This window comes from Toxotes jaculatrix, chromosome 20, assembly GCF_017976425.1.
Source record: "Toxotes jaculatrix isolate fToxJac2 chromosome 20, fToxJac2.pri, whole genome shotgun sequence".
NCBI classification, from domain to species: domain Eukaryota; kingdom Metazoa; phylum Chordata; class Actinopteri; family Toxotidae; genus Toxotes; species Toxotes jaculatrix.
In genome coordinates this window covers 21,125,981-21,141,675 of record NC_054413.1, presented here as the reverse complement: position 1 = coordinate 21,141,675, position 15,695 = coordinate 21,125,981, and the positions used below count along the sequence as shown (strand labels likewise).

General features: G+C 50.5%; 1 protein-coding gene across 1 annotated transcript; it reads left to right on the top strand.

Annotated features, from left to right (window-relative positions):
* The first annotated feature begins 4,411 nt into the window (after positions 1 to 4,411).
* On the top strand, positions 4,412 to 15,465 carry cngb3.1 (cyclic nucleotide gated channel subunit beta 3, tandem duplicate 1). The gene is made up of 17 exons (XM_041065407.1): positions 4,412 to 4,480; positions 5,451 to 5,568; positions 5,967 to 6,132; positions 6,913 to 7,070; positions 7,160 to 7,459; positions 7,547 to 7,755; positions 7,850 to 7,900; positions 12,506 to 12,592; positions 12,692 to 12,756; positions 12,945 to 13,067; positions 13,270 to 13,411; positions 13,540 to 13,699; positions 13,843 to 13,940; positions 14,281 to 14,364; positions 14,469 to 14,587; positions 14,966 to 15,118; positions 15,276 to 15,465. Exons 1-17 carry the CDS (start codon positions 4,412 to 4,414, stop codon positions 15,463 to 15,465), a joined length of 2,292 nt encoding a protein of 763 aa, XP_040921341.1.
* Positions 15,466 to 15,695: the final 230 nt, after the last annotated feature.

Sequence of the window (15,695 nt, the reverse complement as noted above, 5' to 3'; positions counted from 1 at the left end):
GTGGAGGCTGGTGCTGAGGAGCCTGGTGCTGTGGAGGCTGGTGCTGAGGAGCCTGGTGCTGTGGAGGCTGGTGCTGACGAGCCTGGTGCTGTGGAGGCTGGTGCTGAGGAGCCTGGTGCTGTGGAGGCTGGTGCTGCGGAGGCTGGTGCTGAGGAGCCTGGTGCTGAGGAGCCTGGTGCTGTGGAGCCTGGTGCTGTGGAGGCTGGTGCTGACGAGCCTGGTGCTGACAAGCCTGGTGCTGACGAGCCTGGTGCTGTGGAGGCTGGTGCTGACGAGCCTGGTGCTGTGGAGGCTGGTGCTGACGAGCCTGGTGCTGTGGAGGCTGGTGCTGAGGAGCCTGGTGCTGCGGAGGCTGGTGCTGCGGAGGCTGGTGCTGCGGAGGCTGGTGCTGACGAGCCTGGTGCTGTGGAGGCTGGTGCTGACGAGCCTGGTGCTGCGGAGGCTGGTGCTGAGGAGCCTGGTGCTGCGGAGGCTGGTGCTGCGGAGGCTGGTGCTGACGAGCCTGGTGCTGCGGAGGCTGGTGCTGCGGAGGCTGGTGCTGACGAGCCTGGTGCTGCGGAGGCTGGTGCTGACGAGCCTGGTGCTGCGGAGGCTGGTGCTGCGGAGGCTGGTGCTGCGGAGGCTGGTGCTGCGGAGGCTGGTGCTGAGGAGCCTGGTGCTGTGGAGGCTGGTGCTGCGGAGGCTGGTGCTGACGAGCCTGGTGCTGAGGAGCCTGGTGCTGTGGAGGCTGGTGCTGAGGAGCCTGGTGCTGTGGAGGCTGGTGCTGAGGAGCCTGGTGCTGTGGAGGCTGGTGCTGACGAGCCTGGTGCTGTGGAGGCTGGTGCTGAGGAGCCTGGTGCTGTGGAGGCTGGTGCTGCGGAGGCTGGTGCTGAGGAGCCTGGTGCTGAGGAGCCTGGTGCTGTGGAGCCTGGTGCTGTGGAGGCTGGTGCTGACGAGCCTGGTGCTGACAAGCCTGGTGCTGACGAGCCTGGTGCTGTGGAGGCTGGTGCTGACGAGCCTGGTGCTGTGGAGGCTGGTGCTGACGAGCCTGGTGCTGCGGAGGCTGGTGCTGAGGAGCCTGGTGCTGCGGAGGCTGGTGCTGCGGAGGCTGGTGCTGACGAGCCTGGTGCTGTGGAGGCTGGTGCTGACGAGCCTGGTGCTGTGGAGGCTGGTGCTGAGGAGCCTGGTGCTGCGGAGGCTGGTGCTGCGGAGGCTGGTGCTGACGAGCCTGGTGCTGCGGAGGCTGGTGCTGCGGAGGCTGGTGCTGCGGAGGCTGGTGCTGCGGAGGCTGGTGCTGAGGAGCCTGGTGCTGTGGAGGCTGGTGCTGCGGAGGCTGGTGCTGACGAGCCTGGTGCTGAGGAGCCTGGTGCTGTGGAGGCTGGTGCTGTGGAGGCTGGTGCTGCGGAGGCTGGTGCTGTGTCTCCTGAGGACTCTTCCTATGGCAGCATACACAGATTAAAAAGTGTAGGACCTAAGACTGAACCTTAGGTCATCTGATAGTTTGTGGATGAACGTTCATGCCATGCTGACATAGAATTCTGTCAGTCTGAGCATGAAAGCAGCACCAGAGACCAGGTCAGGATGTGAATCCTTAAAGAATCCAGTGGTTACAGCATCAAACTGCACTATAGTCAAGTTATTTTTTATTTCCGTACTGGACCGTTCTCTAAAGCTTCTCTAATATTCTACTGTAAAACAGTAGACTGGATGCTGGTCTGTAGTTCTGTAGGGAGGCGTCTTAGATGAGGTCTAACTACGGTCGTCTTCGGAGCAGCAGGGAAGACACCCGTCTGAGGATGGATCTGGTTTTTATCAGAAATGACTTTGCCAAGAATCTCAGCACCAACAGTGTTTCCTCACACAGAGACGAAGGTTCTGGGGGATAAATTCATTTAAATTGGATCTAACAGTCTGTACAGCCCAGTCTGAAGTGGGCTGTAAATCTGGTCCACATCAGAACAACAGGAGTGATTAGATGATCCATGGATTTATTGTGAAGTGTCATCTCTTTATGGAAAATTTGGAAGTTGATGTTAGTTTATTCTTCCTCCATCGTCTTTCTGCTTTTCTCCAGTTGCTCTTTAATTGTCTGATTCCCTCCTTTCTGCAGGGAGGTGTTGGATGAGCAGTGATCGTCCTCTGTCTGATCTGTGCTCAGACACATTCAGTCAGTGTTATGATCTAAAATCAGCTCGTTACACTCAGGTGTGTGTGAGCAGCTGGTGGTTTGTGTGTGTAGATCTGAGATTATTAAACACGCTGTCTGTCTGTTCAGTGTTGTGTAGTTTGGTGTGTGTCTGGGTTAGGGTTAGGTTACTGAACCGTTCCAGGTCTCAGAGGGTCGGGGGTCAGGGTTAGGGTTAGTAGTGACTGTTACCTGGGGGACATCAGTCTGTGAGGGACCTGTCCCCTGGTGCAGGTCGGTGGTGGATGGAGCTGTGAACACGCTGTGAGCCGTGTATGAACCCATCTCCGTCTTCATCTCCGTCTTCTTCGGAGATGAAGACGGAGGAAGACTCGCTGCAGGACCCGCTGTTCATCATCCCTGATCCGGTACAGAGCGGTGATCCGTTCCTTCTGCTTGGCGATGGTTTGGGTTAACCGGAGACACCTGTCGCACCTGGATGGAGGTGAGTGGAGGACCAGCTGTGCAGTGACCCGGGTCCAACAGGTTCCGCTTTTTAGCAGGTAAAGTAACTTAATGCCACCAAGTCTGAGGTCTGTGCTGGATACCTCTGTGGTCCTGGATCTGGACTGGCCTCTGTGTGGTTCTGGATCCGGGCTGGCCTCTGTGTGGTTCTGGATCCGGACTGGCCTCTGTGTGGTTCTGGATCCGGACTGGCCTCTGTGTGGTTCTGGATCCGGGCTGGCCTCTGTGTGGTTCTGGATCCGGGCTGGCCTCTGTGTGGTTCTGGATCCGGACTGGCCTCTGTGTGGTTCTGGATCCGGGCTGGCCTCTGTGTGGTTCTGGATCCGGGCTGGCCTCTGTGTGGTCCTGGATCCGGACTGGCCTCTGTGTGGTCCTGGATCCGGACTGGCCTCTGTGTGGTTCTGGATCCGGACTGGCCTCTGTGTGGTTCTGGATCCGGACTGGCCTCTGTGTGGTTCTGGATCCGGACTGGCCTCTGTGTGGTTCTGGATCCGGACTGGCCTCTGTGTTGTTTTGGATCCGGGCTGGCCTCTGTGTGGTTCTGGATCCGGACTGGCCTCTGTGTGGTTCTGGATCCGGACTGGCCTCTGTGTGGTTCTGGATCCGGGCTGGCCTCTGTGTGGTCCTGGATCCGGACTGGCCTCTGTGTGGTCCTGGATCCGGACTGGCCTCTGTGTTGTTTTGGATCCGGACTGGCCTCTGTGTGGTTCTGGATCCGGGCTGGCCTCTGTATTGTTTTGGATCCGGACTGGCCTCTGTGTGGTTCTGGATCCGGGCTGGCCTCTGTGTGGTTCTGGATCCGGACTGGCCTCTGTGTGGTTCTGGATCCGGGCTGGCCTCTGTGTGGTTCTGGATCCGGACTGGCCTCTGTGTGGTTCTGGATCCGGACTGGCCTCTGTGTGGTTCTGGATCCGGGCTGGCCTCTGTGTGGTTCTGGATCCGGGCTGGCCTCTGTGTGGTTCTGGATCCGGACTGGCCTCTGTGTGGTTCTGGATCCGGACTGGCCTCTGTGTGGTTCTGGATCCGGACTGGCCTCTGTGTTGTTTTGGATCCGGGCTGGCCTCTGTGTGGTTCTGGATCCGGACTGGCCTCTGTGTGGTTCTGGATCCGGACTGGCCTCTGTGTGGTTCTGGATCCGGGCTGGCCTCTGTGTGGTCCTGGATCCGGACTGGCCTCTGTGTGGTCCTGGATCCGGACTGGCCTCTGTGTTGTTTTGGATCCGGACTGGCCTCTGTGTGGTTCTGGATCCGGGCTGGCCTCTGTATTGTTTTGGATCCGGACTGGCCTCTGTGTGGTTCTGGATCCGGGCTGGCCTCTGTGTGGTTCTGGATCCGGACTGGCCTCTGTGTGGTTCTGGATCCGGGCTGGCCTCTGTGTGGTTCTGGATCCGGACTGGCCTCTGTGTGGTTCTGGATCCGGACTGGCCTCTGTGTGGTTCTGGATCCGGGCTGGCCTCTGTGTGGTTCTGGATCCGGACTGGCCTCTGTGTTGTTTTGGATCCGGACTGGCCTCTGTGTGGTCCTGGACCTGGGCTGGTCTCAGCACTGTGAGAGGACAGCCGTCCTGCGTGGCAGTGATTGGCAGCTGAGGCGGCTGATCTGGGGCTGGCTCCTGGAGCAGGGGGAGTGCCCACAGGGAATTAATGGCTCTAAGAAATTGAGTTGCTTCAGTCTGTTGTTTGGATGTGAGACGAGCGCTCCGCGACGAGGACCTGGGATTCTGGTCTGCAGCAGCTGAAGTGGCTGGGCGGGCCTGCTCGCTGTAGCCCACACAGAAGCCGCCATGTTCAGCCGGTTGAAAAGGTTGATGGGGGCTCCTGAGCCCCCCCCTGCCCCAGCTCCAGCAGCAAAGGTAAAGCCTGCTCTCTTTCTTTCTTTCTTTCTTTCTTTCTTTCTTTCTCTCTCTCTAACACAGAAACTGAACCTGGAGTTCGTGTCAGTCTTCGATCAGTGTCAGTGAGAATAAGGAAAGAAAGGATTCAAAAAGTTTCCTTCACTCAAACTTCACAGTGAGTCGCTTCACAGAGAGATTAGAGCAGCTGATGGTGAAACGTCCTGATCGTTAATCCTGTAACAGCTGATCTTTACCTGAGCTCAGACCTTTTACTTTTATTTGACCTTTACTGAAGTTTGACTTCCTGCCTTTGGTCTGATGAAACTTGGGTTTGTTGGACAGTAACTGTGTCACACAGTCAAACGGAGGTTGAAATGTTTTATCTGTAATCACTGCAGGAAATTAGATTTGAGAAATCCATCATTTCCCATAAAGTCTGAGTTTAACTTAAACTGTCAGCTCATTGTTTTCAAAGGTCAATCACGTCTGTCCTGAAGACGCTGACTCAGACCTGCACCATCGTGAAAAGCCTGTTTTAACTTAACATTTGTAAAAGCAGCTCATTTTATGTGCTGCTGATTTGATAGTTGCTCATTTCCAGAGGTGAATTGCAATTTCCCCACTGAGGGACTAATAATTTAAATAAGTTAATAAATAATTTTCTTATCTGATGAAGCATCAAACATTCAGCTGATCAGGTTCTCGCCTCCTGTTTGTCTCACGGGCTCAAACACGTTGTTTCCAGGTAAACCATGGCAGGTGACTCAGATCAGTCAAAGCCTCTGAAGCTGCAGCGGGGGGGTGGATTTACTGTCAGTGTTTCAGCGGCGGGGGGTACGGGGGGGCGTGGGGGTAACAGGGGATGAATTGTGAGGATAATTAGGTGCATTAGTAAATATAAAAAGTGGGTTGGGTCTGGATTTATGGAGCGTGTCTCACAGGCTGAGACTTTTGTCCCCCTGCTGATCCCAGCGCTGTGTGTTCACAGGAAGAAAAACCTCCTGAAAAGAAGGATGAAAAAGAGGAAGAAAAGAAAGAGGACAAAAAAGAAGAGGAAAAGAAAGAAGCAGCAGGGAAAGAGGGAGAACCTAAGAAGGAGGAGCCAGGTGAGAAGTCTGTGATTTGGTCTGAGTCCATGTTCAGCCTGATGCTCACAGCCACATCACATGTAGTCGTACGTGTACAGGCCATGATGCTGCTTTTCCAGGGAGGGAGTCACATGGTCTCTGTGTCTTAAAGCTCCGCCCTTCATGTTTTGATGATCAGAGATTATTGGAAATACACACACACACACACACACACATTTGGAAGAAAATTGTTCCTTTCATGTGTGTAGAACTGATTTTATTGTTTCAGAATAAAATGTGGAAAAACCACAGGAGCTTCAGACTGATTTCAGATTTCAGACTTCAGGTTTGTCTTCGTCCTGATCAGCAGCTGACATCACTGTTGGTTCATTTGTTAGAAACTGACTGAAACACATTTGGTTTTCATTCATTTAAAGCTGCTCCGGCTCCGGCTCCTGCCCCGGCTCCTGCCCCGGCTCCTGCCCCGGCTCCTGCCCCGGCTCCGGCTCCGGCTCCGGCTCTGGCTCCGGCTCCTGCTCCGGCTCCTGCTCCGGCTCCTGCTCCGGCTCCGGCTGATCCTGCCAATCCAGAGGGGCCTGAGGGGTAAGAATACATTTTACTACTTTGTGTGGGTCACAGACTCAAAGCGTAGATGCTGTGACCTGTATATTATTAATGTTTGCTGCAACCTTTTCCTTTTGATCATCATAGTTTGATGTAACATCAGACTTTATATAACAGCCTATAATGATCTGTACGATGATCCGTCGTGGGAATAATTGTGATGAAATCATCGTGCACGTGTTCAGCTCGAGGATTTACTGAGGCTCAGACGACTGATGCTCAGCTGCTGTCACTCACAGCATCTTTCAGAAACATGATCATCATCACCACGATCTGCTCATGTGTTTATGAAGCAGCAGGAAATCAACAGGAGCTTCTTTGTGGGTGTGAGACCAGGTCCTGATGTTTGGGACCATCCTGGGTCTGACTGCTGAGCTCTGTGTGTGTTACCTCTGGGCTCAGGTCGTGGTCAGAGATTCGCCCGTTGAGCCTCTCGGCGTCTGCGCCGCTCCACCGCTGTCTCAGCTCTCTGACAGTAGAACTGTGTGCTGGCTGCGCTCACAGCAGCCATGGTCGCTCTGTGACTCCTGAAGTAAAGCAGCTTAGGAGCTTAGAGGCGTTTGTGACTGAGAACGATCAGGGTCAGAGTTCACGCCCGAGCGCGACTTTTATTTGTGTTTGCAGATAATTTATATACTTTATAGGGAATTTAGTTTTTGTATGTATGTATACATGTATACATGACACGCTGCCATCCAATGTCCATGAACAGGAACGGTCCCATTCTTCAGTGTTGTTTTTCTCTCGGTCTGTTCCCAGTGAGAATGAGCCTCCTCCTCCTCCACCTGTTGTCTACTTTCGCTACACAGACGACACACTCAGAGAACTGATCAAGAGGCTACGAGAGCGGACAGAGATGCTCAAAGAGAAAGCCATAGATCCATATGCCACTTCTCCAGAAATCACCCCACCTGTCAGTAAGTACAGACACAATCCACAAAGCTCAGGCACAGAGAGGCTGACAGACCCTCACCTTAACCCACCATCACTGCCTCTGCCCGTTCAGCACCTATTCTGAAGAAGGAGGACTACATCAGGCTGAAGGAGGAGGAGCGGATAGCAAAAGAAGAAGCGGACAAAAAGAAGGCAGAGGAGGCAGCAAAAAAGGCAGAGGAGAAGAAGAAGAAGGACGAGGAGAAAAGGCTGGAGGCCGAGAAGAAAGCAGAGGAGGAGAGGCTGGCGGAGGAGGCCAGGAAGAAAGCGAAGATCCTCCCAGACATCAGCTGCTCCTGCTTCGACGTCCTCTTCCGTCCCCTCGAGGAGAAGATGGATTCGATTCTGGGAAACACCATCGACCCTTTCACAGGTAGGCGAGGTCCACGCAGGTCATCTGACCGCTGTGTTTCAGTGAATACATCAAAATACTGAAATCTGAACCACTTCCTGTGCCCAGATCGTCGCTACATCGCCTGGTTGACTGTGGTAGCAGTGGCGTACAACTACAACGTCTGGTTCTGCTCTGCACGGTTGGCGTTTCCATACCACAACGAAACCGCCAACTCCTACTGGATTTTCTTTGATGTTCTCAGCGACGTAGTGAATGTTATCGACATCATCGTTTGGCAGCCACGGCTTCAGTTTGTCAAAGCCGGCGACATTATCGTGAGTCACAGCGCATCCTGCAGCATCACTGTTAATGACCTCTGACCTCTGACCTCTGGGTCTGTGATGCTGTGTGATCTCCTGTCCCCTGCAGAAAGACAGAGCTCTGACGAAGGTCCACTATCGGAAGTCTCAGCGGTTTAAGGTGAGAAAGTTAAACCAGGCAGTTGATTCACTTACTGGACTCACAGGGTTAGAGCTGTGGGAGTGTTCACTGTGAATGCTTCCTCACACTTTCAGAGGGGAATTTTGTTCTTTAACAGCTCCAGTTATTAGTTAGGGCCCGAGCACCGAGTGGTGCGAAGGCCCTATTGTTTTTCTAATGTTTATTATTATTATTAGGGCCCGAGCACCGAGTGGTGCGAAGGCCCTATTGTAATTCTAATGTTTATTATTATTATTATTATTTGTCCTCCCAAACAACTGCATTTTTCAACCCCTTCCCATGCTCTAAAACGCCTGAAATTTTGCACACTCATCAGGTTTGGTGAAAAATTTGATATTTTGTGGTCGTTGTAAATGGGGGGGGCAAAATGGCTCTGCAGCGCCCCCTTGAAATTTTCAAAACCCCCCTCCCATTGGGCTTAGTTTGTCATAGGTGCATGAAAATTGGTACACATGTTGATCATACCGAGACACACCAAAAAGTCTCTTGACACCATGACCTCAACCCAACAGGAAGACCGCCATTGTGGTCGGAAGTTGGCGATTTTGGCGAATTACACCATTGGTATGCGGACGAACTCGTGCTAGGGATTTCACCCGATCCACTTCATATTTGGTGGACCTCACCTCAAGACCATGATGATCAAAAGTTATCACAGAGTTTTCTCTAAGTTAAAGGGCGTGGCTTCTGTGGCCCGCCAAAGTTTGGTGGCGTTTGGTGAATTTTCCATGACATTTTGAATGGCTCTCACGTCCACATACTTTATCCAAACATCTTCAAACTTTATGAGCATGATCAGGGCTCGGCCCTGAACGCCTCCATGTGTCAAACTCCTGCCTTACTCGTGGCATCCCCTGCTGGTAACAGGAAATGACCTATTTTTACTCTGAAGTGTACTGCTCATTAATAGTTGACACCATCAGCTTCGTTTCTGCTCTACAACCTTCCCAACTACTTGGTGAAGCTACATTATAAAGGCCGTGAAGCTGGGTGCAATGGCATCTGTGTGGCGGCGCGGCAACTGATGATCCCTCGCCGTGAAATTACGTTTGGATTTGTAATGACCTTAACCACCTCCTATGATCATGAAAATTCATACACACGTTCTTGGGGGCTGATCCTACACTCTGATGGCGTTTTTGTAATTGGGAGGGGCAAAATGGCTCAACGGCGCCCCCTTGAAGAATTCAAATACCCCTCTCCATATGGGTTTTTTTGGATTACGAAGATGAAAATCGGTACACATAAAGAACACTTCCAGACGCACAAAAAAGTCTCTTGACACCATGACCTCAACCTAGCAGGAAGTCGGCCATTTTGTTTTTGGCTGCCAAATTTGAGTGCTTTCCACCATTGGTATGCGGATGAACTCGTGCTAGGGATTTCACCCGATCAACTTCATATCTGGTGGACCTCACCTCAAGACCATGATGATCAAAAGTTATAACAGAATTTTCTCTAAGTTAAAGGGCGTGGCCTCTGTGGCTCGCCAAAGTTTGGTGGCGTTTGGTGAATTTGCCATGACATTTTGAATGGCTCTCACGTCCACATACTTTATCCAAACATCTTCAAACTTTATGAGCATGATCAGGGCTCTGCCGTGAACGCCTCCGTATGTCAAACTCCCGCCTTACTCGTGGCGTCCCCTGCTGGTAACAGGAAATGACCTATTTTTACTCTGAAGTGTACTGCTCCTTAATAGTTGACACCATCGGCTTGGTTTCTGCTCTACAACCTTCCCAACTACTTGGTGAAGCTACATTATAAAGGCCGTGAAGCTGGGTGCAATGGCATCTGTGTGGCGGTGCGGCAACTGACGATCCCTCGCCGTGAAATTACGTTTGGATTTGTAATGACCTTAACCACCTCCTATGATCATAAAAATTCATACACACGTTCTTGGGGGCTGGTCCTAGACTCTGGTGGGGTTTTTGTAATTGGGAGGGGCAAAATGGCTCAACGGCGCCCCCTTGAAGAATTCAAATACCCCTCTCCATATGGGTTTTTTTGGATTACGAAGATGAAAATCGGTACACATAAAGAACACTTCCGGACGCACAAAAAAGTCTCTTGACACCATGACCTCAACCCAGCAGGAAGTCGGCCATTTTGTTTTTGGCGGCCAAATTTGAGTGCTTTCCACCATTGGTATGTGGATGAACTCGTGCTAGGGATTTCACCCGATCCACTTCATATTTGGTGAACCTCACCTCAAGACCATGATGATCAAAAGTTATCACAGAGTTTTCTCTAAGTTAAAGGGCGTGGCCTCTGTGGCCCGCCAAAGTTTGGTGGCGTTTGGTGAATTTGCCATGACATTTTGAATGGCTCTCACGTCCACATACTTTATCCAAACATCTTCAAACTTTATGAACATGATCAGGGCTCTGCCCTGAACGCCTCCATATGTCAAACTCCCGCCTTACTCGTGGCGCCCCCTGCTGGTAACAGGAAATAACCTGTTTGTACTATGACGTGTACTGGGTAGAAGAGGAGAGGACATAGGATGACTCTGGTACTCTTGGCTGCGCTGGCTGCGACTCCCGCGGGTCGCAAGGGGTGCGAGGGCCCGTCATCGCTGCTTGCAGCTTTAATTATTATTATTATTATTATTCCTCCCAAACAACTGCATTTTTCAACCCCTTCCCATGCTCTAAAACGCCTGAAATTTTGCACACTCATCAGGTCTGGTGAAAAATTTGATATTTTGTGGTCGTTGTAAATGGGGGGGGCCAAATGGCTCCGCAGCGCCCCCTTGAAATTTTCAAAACCCCCCTCCCATTGGGCTTAGTTTGTCATAGGTGCATGAAAATTGGTACACATGTTGATCATACCGAGACACACCAAAAAGTCTCTTGACACCATGACCTCAACCCAACAGGAAGTCCGCCATTGTGGTCGGAAGTTGGCGATTTTGGCGAATTACACCATTGGTATGCGGACGAACTCGTGCTAGGGATTTCACCTGATCCACTTCATATTTGGTGGACCTCACCTCAAGACCATGATGATCAAAAGTTATTCAAGGCTTTTCTCTAAGTTAAAGGGCGTGGCCTCTGTGGCCCGCCAAAGTTTGATGGCGTTTGGTGAATTTTCCATGACATTTTGAATGGCTCTCACGTCCACATACTTTATCCAAACATCTTCAAACTTCATGAGCTTGATCAGGGCTCTGCCCTGAACGCCTCCATATGTCAAACTCCCGCCTTACTCGTGGCGTCCCCTGCTGGTAACAGGAAATGACCTATTCTTACTCTGAAGTGTACTGCTCCTTAATAGTTGACACCATCGGCTTGGTTTCTGCTCTACAACCTTCCCAACTACTTGGTGAAGCTACATTATAAAGGCCGTGAAGCTGGGTGCAATGGCATCTGTGTGGCGGCGCGGCAACTGACGATCCCTCGCCGTGAAATTACGTTTGGATTTGTAATGACCTTAACCACCTCCTATGATCCTAAAAATTCATACACACGTTCTTGGGGGCTGGTCCTAGACTCTGATGGGGTTTTTGTAATTGGGCGGGGCAAAATGGCTCAACGGCGCCCCCTTGAAGATTTAAAATACCCCTCTCCATATGGGTTTTTTTGGAATACGAAGATGAAAATCGGTACACATAAAGAACACTTCCAGACGCAAAAAAAAGTCTCTTGACACCATGACCTCAACCCAGCAGGAAGTCGACCATTTTGTTTTTGGCGGCCAAATTTCACTGCTTTCCACCACTGGTATGCGGATGAACTCGTGCTAGGGATTTCACCCGATCAACTTCATATCTGGTGGACCTCACCTCAAGACCATGATGATCAAAAGTTATAAGAGACTTTTCTCTAAGTTAAAGGGCGTGGCCTCTGTGGCTCGCCAAAGTTCGATGGCGTTTGGTGAATTTGCCATGACATTTTGAATGGCTCTCACATCCACATACTTTATCCAAACATCGTCAAACTTCATGAGCATGATGAGGGCTCTGCCCTGAACGCCTCCATATGTCAAACTCCCGCCTTACTCGTGGCGCCCCCTGCTGGTAACAGGAAATAACCTGTTTGTACTATGACGTGTACTGGGGAGAAGAGGAGAGGACATAGGAGGCCTCTGGTACTCTTGGCTGCGCCGGCTGCGACTCCGGCGGGTCGCAAGGGGTGCGAGGGCCCGTCATCGCTGCTTGCAGCTTTAATTATTAATTATATTTTCAATAAGAAAAGACAATGATGAGCTGGTGAGAAATAATGTGTTGTCACACATTAACCTGTTTCTGACCAACGTCAGCTCATCACTGCACAGTTCTCTGTAGCACAACTTTGTTTTTCATTTATCTTCTGACATCCCTCACATTCATCCTGTGGCCTTTTAGAGGGGCCTGACCCCCAGGTTGGAAACCATTGGACTGAACAGTATAAAACATGAACTGCTGCTTTCACACTGATGATCAGGATTAACCAGTGAATAATGTGTCAGTGGAGTCCTGATGATGCTTCTGTTCTGTTACATGTGACTGAGGTGAACGATCTTAATGCTTCTTCCATCACAGTAAATCTGCTGATGAAATCACGACTGTAACGTTTTTATTTCTTCGTCCTCTGTGAGCAGACGGATATGATCAGCATCCTCCCCTTCGACCTTCTCTGCCTGCAGTTTGGATTCTCCACCATCTACAGACTCAACCGCTTCGTCAGGGTAGGCAGGCAGCCCACCGTGCTCACTCACACAGGACAAGAAGAGCAGCAGAGGAAAATATGTTTTGGTTTCCTGTGTGTTTCCTTGTGTCTCGTGTAGATCGAGTCTTTTTTCGAGTTCAGCGATCGACTTGAGAGCATCATGGCCAAGGCTTACATCTGGAGGTAAACGCTCATGGATCAGTGGGAAAAAGTAAATCAGGAAACCAAAAAACTAAAGAATACAAAGCTGTGTCTGTTAACGTAGCTATGAAAAGTTCCCCATTTCATCCAGTACTTGTTTAATCTGGCCCTGTAGGAAGAGGAGGACACTGTTCTAACCCTGTCTCTTCATGTCCCTGTCTCTGACGCAGAGTGGCTCGTACCACAGGTTACCTGCTCTTCATGCTCCATCTCAACGCCTGCATCTTCTACGTGGCCTCAGTGCACCAGGGTCTCGGAACGACCACGTGGGTGTATGACGGAAAGGGCACGGCGTAAGTTCCTTCCCCCGGCCTCTGTCCGTGGTGCTGAAAAAACCCACTCCCTGTCCACTTCCTGTCATTGTATGTGAATATGATGTAAGCATGACACACACAAACTCTGCACTTTAGCTGTGGGTTGTTGTGCGTCTTTTCATCAAAATGTGCATGTTGTGTCTCTCCGTCGGTCACCTGACTCTCTGTACGTCCTCCACAGGTACCTGCGCTGTTACTACTTTGCTGTCCGCAGTCTGATCAACATTGGGGGTCTTCCAGAGCCTGTAACCACCTTTGAGATTAGCTTTCAGATGGCGAACTTCTTCATCGGTGTCTTTGTGTTCTCCAGTTTGATTGGACAGGTAGGAGGACTCTGCCACGTGACACCTATCAGAGGGTTTTCAGATCTGATGTGTTCTTTGTCTCGTCAATGGTGTTTTTATATTTGAGCTGAATTCTCTTTAACCTTTTCCATCTGCCTGTCTCTCAGATGAGAGACGTCATCGGAGCAGCGACAGCAGGTCAGACGTATTTTCGGGCATCAATGGACGGCTGTGTTGCCTACATGAACACGTATACAATCCCCAAGCTAGTCCAGAACAGAGTCCGGACCTGGTACAACTACACATGGGCCGCTCAGGGCATGCTGGGTAAGCCTCAAAAAAACGTTATCCCAAAATTGTTTCCAGTTAGTTTTCACCTTCTCTCTGACTGTCTCAGTCAAAAGACTGGACCAGGACCCGGTGTGTATACCTGTATCCACTCATGGACCCGCACTGTCTGTCGTCTCCAGATGAGTCTGAGCTGCTGGACAAGATGCCTCTGGTGATGAAAACCGCCATCGCTGTGGACATCAACCTGACCACCTTCCAGAAGATCGCACTGTTTCAGGTGACTTAGCTTTGACTTCGTCCTCTGGTCGTGAGCGGTTCCCATCATCCACATAATACACGGACAGACACAGGAAGTCAGCTGACACTGGTCTGAGAACAGCAGGAGTTTTTGCTGCCATTCATCTGCACGACTGAGCTACAGGCTTTTGTAGTGTTGCTAAACAGAGTGAAACATTTCAACATTAGAAGAGAATGAAAGAGAACAGAATAAAAAGCAGTGGACTGATATAACTACAGCTCAGAGTCATCTGTGACTCTGTCCAATGGCTGTCCAAAAGGACGTGAAGTCACATGTCTGCATCTGAAAACTCACCTGGACCTCACACTGTCTCTAACAGGGCTGTGACCAGCAGATGCTGGTGGACATGCTGCTGAGGCTCAAGTCAATCATCTATCTGCCTGGAGACTTTGTGGTGAAGAAAGTGAGTGTATATGCTCTGTGTGTGTGTGTGTGTGTGTGTGTGTGTGTGTGTGTGTGTGTGTGTGTAAATTTATATAACATGAGAATGCTGCTGACTCTCTGCAGGGCGACATCGGTAAAGAGATGTACATCATTAAAAGCGGGGCGGTGCAGGTGGTGGGAGGACCTGACAACAGCATCGTGTTCGTCACTCTGAAGGCCGGCTGTGTGTTTGGAGAAATCAGGTTAATGTCCTGGAGTATTTAGTGACCTATGACCCCTAAAGCACAGGTCTCATTGTAATCGTTTTATCGTTCAGTCAGTGGCTTCATATAAAAAACAAAAAAATCTCATAAACATAATGTGTTAGCATCAATTAAATCTGATCATCATTAAAGTTAAATTACACTCACACTTTATTTTGGCATTTCCTGTTGTGAGTGAGCAGGTGTGATGATGCTGAGTGTCCAGGCTGCACCTCTGCCTCCACACCAGCTCATTAATGTATGACACAGATGCTTGTATCAAGGTGTCAAACCTGAAGCTTCCCTTTTTGTTTATCTCCACATTTCCCAGATGAGACTCAGAAATTTGAAGGTTTATCTGTGCTCCCCACCCCCCAGTTTACTACAATCTGCTAAAGATGGAGGAAACAGACGCACCGCTAACGTCAAAGCACACGGCTTCGCTAACCTCTTTGTCCTGGAGAAGAAGGACCTGTTTGACATCCTCGTCCACTACCCTGAGTCTCAGAAAGTCCTGGCCAGGAAGGGAAGGTGAGTCACTGACAAGTGCTGGAGTCACAGCTGGAACAGTTTTTGTGTGCAGATGTTTTATTGTGACTGTGGCTGTTTTAATCAAGAACTATAGGATTTGGTTTATTCTGCATTAAAGATGCAGCCCAGTAAGACTCGTGTCTGTGTGCTCATAAAGGAAACTGATCAAAGCCAAAGGTCCTGCAGCTGCTAAAACCAATGAGGACAAGCCGAAAGGTCTCACGCTGTTTGGACAAAAACCACCGACGCCCAAGATGATCAAGGCTTTAGGCAACTTACGCAAAGGAGGCCTCATGGACAAACTCAAGGTAAAGTCTCTGCACCGATGCTGCTTCATTCTCACCTGAACTGAGATCAGTGGTTGTGAAATAATGTGTCCTGTTGTTTCCTCCTCTGTTCACAGAAACAGGCAGATGAGAAGAAATGAAAACAGGATGTGTGATGGCACAGAGGGCTAACCCTAACCGTCCCGCTTTCAAATCCCCATCTCTCTGTATAATCCACTTTTCTCCAGCTACTTAAAAACTCAGTGACACATTCACAAGCCAGAATGTTTTGGTTGTTCCAGTTTCCAGTT